Source organism: Centruroides sculpturatus, unplaced genomic scaffold, assembly GCF_000671375.1.
Source record: "Centruroides sculpturatus isolate CEXI.00-Female unplaced genomic scaffold, Cexi_2.0 scaffold462, whole genome shotgun sequence".
Lineage (NCBI taxonomy): Eukaryota > Metazoa > Arthropoda > Arachnida > Scorpiones > Buthidae > Centruroides > Centruroides sculpturatus.
In genome coordinates this window covers 96,924-106,934 of record NW_019385104.1, presented here as the reverse complement: position 1 = coordinate 106,934, position 10,011 = coordinate 96,924, and the positions used below count along the sequence as shown (strand labels likewise).

The window sequence follows — 10,011 nt, the reverse complement described above, 5'->3', positions numbered from 1 at the left end:
CAAAATAAAATGGATATAATAATACTTTTCTTATATTCACAGCTTCTCCTCTTGAGGGTTGACTTATCTGTTTCAATAATTTACATATTTATTCTTATTAAGTTATGTTAAATTTTTAATTTATCTTTATTCAATTAAGTTACTCATAATATAATACCATTATAATATTTCTTGAAGGATTTCTGTGGTCGATTGTCGATTGTACCTGTATCAGTGGTTCTAAATGTACTATAAGAGAAAGTTGAGAGAGTGCTTCTATCCAATCGTAATCGTCTTCGTTCCATTCGGGATTTAACATAGGAAAGCCTCCAATTTTCTCGAACAGATCCTCAAACCATTTTATCGTATCATTGTCAAAAGTCTCTAACAAAATAAATCGAAGTATAAATTCAATTACGAAAATTCCATAAAAATTGACGGATTTCAAGAAACAATGAACTATTTAAAAAATTTAATGCTTAAAATATGAGTAAATACATTATTTAAATAAAAAAAAACTAAGTGACTTACCGTAAGCTTTGCATGTATCATATATCTTAATAATTTTACGTTCTATTTTTGTTAGAGATTTTTCTGGAGCTTCTTCTAATATCTCTAAATAGAAAAATTATAAGTTTGCAAACATCTTTACTTAAAGTAAACAAACTTTTTCATAAATAATAACAATATTTTAGAAATAACGAAATTTGTAAATATTGTACACCACCAATTTTCCGTATCTTCGGTTCACAAGCTTTGCCTGATCAACTATATTAATAACTCAACAGTACATCTTTCACCACTTACGTTTTGCTTCATTGTTTCTTTATATCATAAACAATGTACAAACAAATTGCTTACGACATAAACAATATTAAATGTCACACAGAGCGAAGTCACACTGTTCAATTGTTCTACATTACGCTTTTCCAGTATTGACTGATGTTTACGCTTTATACAACTGCAGTGAGTGAACGAGCACTAAACGTTACCTCATCTATTGCCATTGAATTAACTACTCTTGTTATCTGACAGTAGCGGAAAATATAATTATTCTTTCATAATTCTGTCCAAACTAAAAGAAAATCGATGGTGTAACGGTACAGAAAATTAAAAAGTAATAAAATTCTTATGTTATTTAATGCAATAATTACTTATTATATCCAGCATAATTTCCATGCGGTTTGATTTAATTACATTGTCATCTAAATGCTTCCTTTTCATCCAACCATCGCATGAAAAAGAATAAAAATCTTCACAAGGATCAACTGATTTATTCATAGATTTCAAAATAACAGTAGCTGTTTGATTAAAACCATAAAATAATATCAAATATGAAGATATAATTAATACAAATTCAATGAAAACATTATAAAAATTACCGACCAGAGAGTTTGCAAGCTTCCGTTTCGCATATTTTCTTCTTAGAAGTATTGTTTTCATCTTTCGCTATAATAATTTCATTTAATTACATATCAATCACCCTTTTAAAATATACTTTTAAATTCTCTTACCTTGATTTGCTTCACGTAATAAAACTATTAACAGTAACCACATAAAACAATTCATCTTTCTGAAATATTAAGTAAAATCTATTTATATATTTATTTTAATGTAATATTAAAAAATTAATAATTAATATAATTTAAATTGCAATATTTATACAATAAAATAATGCTTCTCAAATACAAAACCTTACCTAATTTAAGTAAACGTTTCGTGTGTAATATAGATAAAATTATATCTTCATCAGAGGAAATCCTCAATTCTGAAAAAGGTTCATCTAATTTTATTCTTTGAATTTTTTCGTAAATTTATTAATAATAAATAAAGTTAAAGTACTATTTTATATTAATTTAAATACGAAAATAAGTAATTCATTTAGCATTGTTTTATGTGTTGTATTAATAATGTTGACGATTAATTAATTTAATATTAATAAATTCTTATAATGAAATCTAAATATACTTCAGAATTATGTTAAAAGTATTCAATATATCGTGTTTATTTATAATTACATAATATATATTGCATACTTTGATATGATTCAAATAGTATATAGTATTATATGCATACATACTTGCATACATATTTAATTACTTTTATGTACTGTTTAACATAAAAATAATTTTAAAAATTCCATTTTTTTTTGTGTATGAAATTCAAATGCTTTATCAAGATTTATAATCGTATATTTTTTTAGAAAAAAGAAGAATTTCCTGTATAAAAAAAGGATATCCTTTGACAAAATTAAGGCATTTTTTTCTTACATAACATCCTCTTTGGCATATTGTTCTATAATTGATCTTTTAAAATTTTTCATATAAATTATTCTTATATTTATTATATAATTTTTCCCAATCTTCAGGCTCTTCAAGCTTATTTACATTTACCTTGTAATCCACGCTGATAGCCATTTCCTTCTTATTTGCACGTATTCAACAAAATACAACTTCAGAGGCGATTTTAATTATATATTTATTGTTCATTACAAAAATCTATTATTAAATACATAAATTTAAAATTTCAATTAACAATTGTTATTACTTTTATACAAATTTTAAATTTTACAATGGAAAGTATTCAAAAATTCTTTCATTATATTCACATCTCGATGATTAAACCTTAAAAAAATAAGCAAGTACAAACATAAAAATCGTGTATAATTTAACATATTTTTCTTTAAAAACTGTTTAAATTTACCTTGAATATTGTTCTGAACTGCACCACATCTAAATATATTTAAAATTTTCTATTATTATTTTCATTGTGATGATTAAAATAAATATTTTAAAAGTTTAAATATCAATTACCAATTGATGGAAAATAAAAAATAATTGTTCCCTAGAATAATTGATACCAGGTAATTTCTTTTCTTTGCCATGTTCAAGCTCCCATAATTTATATGCCTTGAATATATAAAATAAAATAATGAAAAAAAATTGAATTTTAAAATACTTTTGATAAGAAAAAATAAATTTTACTAACCAAAAATGCTAATCTAATTCCTCTTGAATTATCATTAAAAAATTCTGGAAAATGATAGCTTGTGCTTAGCTTCAAAAGAATATATTATAGCAATTGTAAACATTCAAAATATAATTTTGAATAAAGTGTGTTTAAATATATATTTTATTTTAAATATTACCATGTATTCATTAGAAAATTCTTTCACTTTTTCCTTATTTTCCATTTTGTTTTCATTACTATCACTCGCAGTTTTGTTGATATCTTTAAAACATAAATTGAGAGAAATATTTAAACATTAAAATTTTAATAAAAAAACAAATCCAACTTCTTTAAAAATAACAACGAAAATCTGCTTTATCACTTTACAGTTTTTTTTAATCTTCTCAAGTACATTGTCAGACAAACCAGTAAATCCTTCAATTGAAGAGAATTAAGAGTGTAGAATTAACACTTCGTCTAGAACATTACAGTGATTCTAACAATGCTACATGCCTCAGCTAAACGAACATATAAAATTTCATTAACAGACGAAGCTAACAGAATATTACTCTACCCCTTTTCCCAATCTGTGTACAAGATGTAAGTTTGGCCTCGCATTTCTTACGCGCTCCATGTATTGATCGGAAGAGTTTTAAACCAACAATTTGAGAATTTTCTAATTAAAATGTTCAATTTGGTGATAAAGTTTAACATTTAAGAAGTATAGACTTAACCCTCAAAAAGCCTCTTGGGCGCTTGGCCACCGAAGACAATTGAAATACATGGACAATCTGCAATAAGATGGGTACCTCCCGAGAAAACTTTTTATGGAAACTGGCCTATTTTAAGTGTTATATTCATAAAGAAATTCCCAGAAAACCCCATTGGCGAGGCGCAAACACACCTCTGTTTAGTAGTTTTATCCACTCATTAGTGAGCACCAATAGTAGAAGGATTTACCTGTGTTTTCTGACTATGGATTCGGTTGACCAGAAAAAAAATTACTGTAATTAAATTGAATTGAGATAAAGCAGGCTTTTTGCTATTATTAAAATTTGAAGCATTAAAAAAACGTATTACGTAATTTATCATTATTTTTTTAATATGAAGTAGCGAATTATTATATACTGTAAATATGAAAAACTTAATAGCAATTGTTATTTTTTTCAATTGATTTATTATTATTATTTTACAGTAAGTAAGAATGAAAAATAATGTAAATATTAGAGAGGTTGAGGCTTAAGTTTTCAACGCGAAAACGTGTACGTCGGACGTTCAGCGCCGCCTTCCTGTAAGTCTAGAAGTTTGATAATGGCGTTTGGAACCTGCTCGACGTTCCAAACGCCATTATCAAACTTCTAGACTTACAGGAAGGCGGCGCTGAACATCCGACGTACACGTTTTCGCGCTGAAAACGTCGGCCGCAACATTACGTATTCCAAACAGTAATTTACATTTAACTAAATACTTACTAAATTTAAAAAATTCTTTAATAAATTTGTTTCCAAAAATTGTCCCAACAGCGGCAAAATTCATCAAACTAAATTCAGATTATTATTAATTAAATGGAACCTTTTAGTAAACAAAAAATGACATATTTTTTTATAACTTACTTTGGATAAGTGGATAATTACTATAAGTTTTAGTTAATTATTATTCACATTTTCATTGCAATATGTTGCACTTCTTACTGCGATTCATTTTACTCCCTTTCTTGCATTTAAAAGCTTTAGAGAATTCCTTCATATTAGTTACAGTTCCTAAAATTCTGTAATCATGTTTAGTAAAAATAATATCAATTTAACATGTATTGAATTATATAAATACTATATATTATTATTTCAAATTATTATTATAGAAATTACCTAAATTTAGACGGTGAATGATCGGACTTATCGTTTTTCCAATAATTCTCAGTCGCCTCTTCAGTTNAGAGAGGTTGCGGCCGAAGTTTTCATCTCTCAAACGTGAACGCCGAACGTCGAGCGCCGCAATCTTGTAAGCGGCGCTCGACGTTCGACGTTCACGTTTGAGAGATGAAAACTTCGGCCGCAACCTCTCTATTATTTAAGAATTAAACTAGATTTTCTTACTTACCGCTTACTAAAAGTTCTATTGAGAAGTATTTCGTTCATATTAATAAAATATTCTTTATCTTCTAACATAACAATCTCGTCATCATTTATCGAAATATTTGAATATTTAAAAGTGGAATTAGTGATAACGTGTATCAGTTTTATCCAATTGATCTATAAAGCATTAACTCTTTATTTACATTTATAAGTTTCATTTAAAGTAATAATTTTAAACAACTTACCGAAGGTAATAAACTGTGTAATTCTCTTAATGTTAACTTTTCGCTTTGATTATCCGTTTTTGGCTAATCAAAACGATAAATATAAGATATAAATCATAATAAAAATTATTATTAAAATGAATAGAATTTAAATATTTAATCTCACATAATTAATTATTCTATCCAGAAGTTTAATACGTCTTATCTGGGTTTGTAGTTGGATGTTGTCCTTAGCACCAACACCAATGGCTAGTTCTTTCACGGCTTTAAGGTAATTGATAGAAGATATATCGATGGAATTTTCGGGTTTCTTTATCTGATTAGGAAAGAGGAACGTAAATTATACAACAATAAGATAATAATTTTTACCTTTCTGGCTTTTATAACATAATACATTAGTAGGCCTTCGTTATATCGTGGATTCGGATATATCTCCCTTTTTCTTAGTCTCCCGATATAACTAGGGGCTACTGTATTGTAATCGTGTCACATTTGACCCTCCGGATTTCTGAAATCTCCATGTTCTGAGACCTCTGAATCCAAAAAGCTAATGTATATATGTATATGTGTGTTGGCGTATGTCATTTAATTTTTTAGGATGGGATAAAGATTAAGAAACGAAATTTAGCACGATAACTTATATATAAGGGGTATTTATGCTATTAAATTTTGGAAAACAGAAAGCAAGGGAGTGGGAAGATAGACGAGGGAGTCATGTGTCGTATCTAGAGTGGACTTAGTGTGCGACTTTTACTCGTTATTGACATTTAAAATATTTTTTAAAAACTCTTCTCTACCTTCAAAATTAAACCTTTTTTACCATTTTGTAATGATTAATAATATAAAAGTTATTTTTAATAATATATCCTAACGGATGGATCCACATAAAATTTTAACTTTCAGCTAGTGTCATAGTGTTATTTTTATCATAAGTTTTTGTTATTAATTAAATTTTATATCATAGTAGACCATAACTGAAAATTATCGGACTTCCTAATGGCCTGTTCGAGTGCCGGAAAAGTCGCGCCCTTGCCAGTTTTTTTTTAATCTTACCTTTAGGATGTTTTTTTGACTATTGTTGTCGTCCAATTGAGTCGAAACAGAAATAAATAAACTGATTCCGGCCATGTTGGCAGCTTTTCCTATAGAGTAAATCCAATCAAAATAGAGTCCGTCCCATTGTTCTTCGATCAAAGGCCATCCTCCGAGATCGCGAAGAAACGTTCTCAACCAGTACAGGTGTCCTTCGTCCAATTTATCTACGTACAAAAAAAAAAAAATGATATTTTTAGTCGTGGCGTAAACTTTAAAAACAATATTTTATTTATATATTTACCGAAAACTTTACAATTCCTATAAAATGTTAACAGGTTCCTCGAAGATCTAGATCTTATGGAATTTCTATTAACGGTCTCCAGCATCTCTGAAATTATTTTATCAATGTAAACCATCGATATAAAGAATTAATTCTATATATAGAATGTCTAGCACCTCTAATTTCTTTGTCTAAAGTTAACTGAGTTTTTTCTACATTCGGAATGAATGTAGGTCTTGTATGATTCCAAACAGGGCATATATCAGATGCTAAATCTTCACAAGTTTCGGAAGAATTCGAAAGATTCAAAAGAAAATTTGCTAAAAATAAATTTTTTTAAATAAAAAAAAAAGTATTTTTTAAATTTATTTATTATAGTTTGTTTATCAGAAGAAGACATATTTTCCATCTTTGAAATGATATATTTCATTGCTTTCATCAAGTAGCCATTCATTTCTTCTCCCTGTTCATTAAATTATAAAAAAAAGATAATTAATTTCTATTTGTTTTTATTGAATATTTACAATTTTCTGAACTTACTTCATTCAGTTGTAAGTGGCTATATACTGCCAAAAGATGATCCAGTGCATAATTCATTGTATTTTTTAGAAACTGGATACAGTAAAATGAACTAATACTTCCAAAACCGTTGATTCTAATGGGCTGATCGAGGAAGAATTCTTGTAATTGGAAAGGTTTGTAGAACCAACGAAGTAAATTTACAGCAGAATTCGCTCCTATGTAATTGGCTAGAATTCTAGAAAATTATTGCTAAATTGCTTGTTTAATAAATTTAAAAACGTAGATTACATCGAATAAACTTTATAATAGAGAGGTTGCGGCCGAAGTTTTCATCTCTCAAACGTGAACGTCGAACGTCGAGCGCCGCAATCTTGTAAGCGGCGCTCGACGTTCGACGTTCACGTTTGAGAGATGAAAACTTCGGCCGGAACCTGTCTATTATTTAAGAATTAAACTAGATTTTCTTACTTACCGCTTACTAAAAGTTCTATTGAGAAGTATTTCGTTCATATTAATAAAATATTCTTTATCTTCTAACATAACAATCTCGTCATCATTTATCGAAATATTTGAATATTTAAAAGTGGAATTAGTGATAACGTGTATCAGTTTTATCCAATTGATCTATAAAGCATTAACTCTTTATTTACATTTATAAGTTTCATTTAAAGTAATAATTTTAAACAACTTACCGAAGGTAATAAACTGTGTAATTCTCTTAATGTTAACTTTTCGCTTTGATTATCCGTTTTTGGCTAATCAAAACGATAAATATAAGATATAAATCATAATAAAAATTATTATTAAAATGAATAGAATTTAAATATTTAATCTCACATAATTAATTATTCTATCCAGAAGTTTAATACGTCTTATCTGGGTTTGTAGTTGGATGTTGTCCTTAGCACCAACACCAATGGCTAGTTCTTTCACGGCTTTAAGGTAATTGATAGAAGATATATCGATGGAATTTTCGGGTTTCTTTATCTGATTAGGAAAGAGGAACGTAAATTATACAACAATAAGATAATAATTTTTACCTTTCTGGCTTTTATAACATAATACATTAGTAGGCCTTCGTTATATCGTGGATTCGGATATATCTCCCTTTTTCTTAGTCTCCCGATATAACTAGGGGCTACTGTATTGTAATCGTGTCACATTTGACCCTCCGGATTTCTGAAATCTCCATGTTCTGAGACCTCTGAATCCAAAAAGCTAATGTATATATGTATATGTGTGTTGGCGTATGTCATTTAATTTTTTAGGATGGGATAAAGATTAAGAAACGAAATTTAGCACGATAACTTATATATAAGGGGTATTTATGCTATTAAATTTTGGAAAACAGAAAGCAAGGGAGTGGGAAGATAGACGAGGGAGTCATGTGTCGTATCTAGAGTGGACTTAGTGTGCGACTTTTACTCGTTATTGACATTTAAAATATTTTTTAAAAACTCTTCTCTACCTTCAAAATTAAACCTTTTTTACCATTTTGTAATGATTAATAATATAAAAGTTATTTTTAATAATATATCCTAACGGATGGATCCACATAAAATTTTAACTTTCAGCTAGTGTCATAGTGTTATTTTTATCATAAGTTTTTGTTATTAATTAAATTTTATATCATAGTAGACCATAACTGAAAATTATCGGACTTCCTAATGGCCTGTTCGAGTGCCGGAAAAGTCGCGCCCTTGCCAGTTTTTTTTTAATCTTACCTTTAGGATGTTTTTTTGACTATTGTTGTCGTCCAATTGAGTCGAAACAGAAATAAATAAACTGATTCCGGCCATGTTGGCAGCTTTTCCTATAGAGTAAATCCAATCAAAATAGAGTCCGTCCCATTGTTCTTCGATCAAAGGCCATCCTCCGAGATCGCGAAGAAACGTTCTCAACCAGTACAGGTGTCCTTCGTCCAATTTATCTACGTACAAAAAAAAAATGATATTTTTAGTCGTGGCGTAAACTTTAAAAACAATATTTTATTTATATATTTACCGAAAACTTTACAATTCCTATAAAATGTTAACAGGTTCCTCGAAGATCTAGATCTTATGGAATTTCTATTAACGGTCTCCAGCATCTCTGAAATTATTTTATCAATGTAAACCATCGATATAAAGAATTAATTCTATATATAGAATGTCTAGCACCTCTAATTTCTTTGTCTAAAGTTAACTGAGTTTTTTCTACATTCGGAATGAATGTAGGTCTTGTATGATTCCAAACAGGGCATATATCAGATGCTAAATCTTCACAAGTTTCGGAAGAATTCGAAAGATTCAAAAGAAAATTTGCTAAAAATAAATTTTTTTTAATAAAAAAAAGTATTTTTTAAATTTATTTATTATATAAAACGAAGAAAAAACTTACCTACTTTCACGCACACTTCCGATATACAGACATCAGTTTCATTAGATTTTTGTTGGTTAGTTACTAAATTTAATTTATTAAAAAAAATAAATTAATGTTTAAATATATAAATAATAGCTTATATAATATGATTTTAAACGCTTACAATTTCCAACAATTATAAGATAAAGCAAAACAGAGAGAATGAAAAGTATTAACAAAAGTATTATGACGATTACAATTAACTTCCCTTCCTGTCTTGAATTAAGCCTTAAAATTCTAAAATAAAAAAATTAATTAATTAATTAACAAATTGCCAAGTTCATTAACAAGTTAAATTCATAAAAAGAATAAAGCGGCATTACCTTGGCATGTCAATTTTTAGTTCTTCCTCTACATTAACTAATCTAAATATTAATAGAAAGTCGTTTTAACGTAAAGAAACTTAACCTTACTCTATTTAAATATAATTAAACTTACGTCATAGTAATTACTCATTTTTATTACTAATACTAATTACTAATTTTAATTAAAAATAAATTATTTTCTATAGTTAATTAATTAGGAATTTAAATAAGCGAAGAGATGCAGA

General features: G+C 27.8%; 1 protein-coding gene across 1 annotated transcript in view; it reads right to left on the bottom strand.

The window, feature by feature from the left end:
* Positions 1-1,628, bottom strand: part of LOC111634750 (endothelin-converting enzyme 1-like) — an 11,541-nt gene extending 9,913 nt beyond the window's left edge. Inside the window, exons 1-5 of the mRNA XM_023379592.1 lie at positions 1,494-1,628; positions 1,366-1,428; positions 1,134-1,280; positions 511-594; positions 158-363 (exon numbers count right to left, since the gene is read on the bottom strand). Coding sequence (XP_023235360.1) covers positions 158-363; positions 511-594; positions 1,134-1,280; positions 1,366-1,428; positions 1,494-1,548 — 555 coding nt within the window. The 5' untranslated portion in view covers positions 1,549-1,628. The remainder of the gene's footprint in view (positions 1-157; positions 364-510; positions 595-1,133; positions 1,281-1,365; positions 1,429-1,493) is intronic.
* Positions 1,629-10,011: the final 8,383 nt, after the last annotated feature.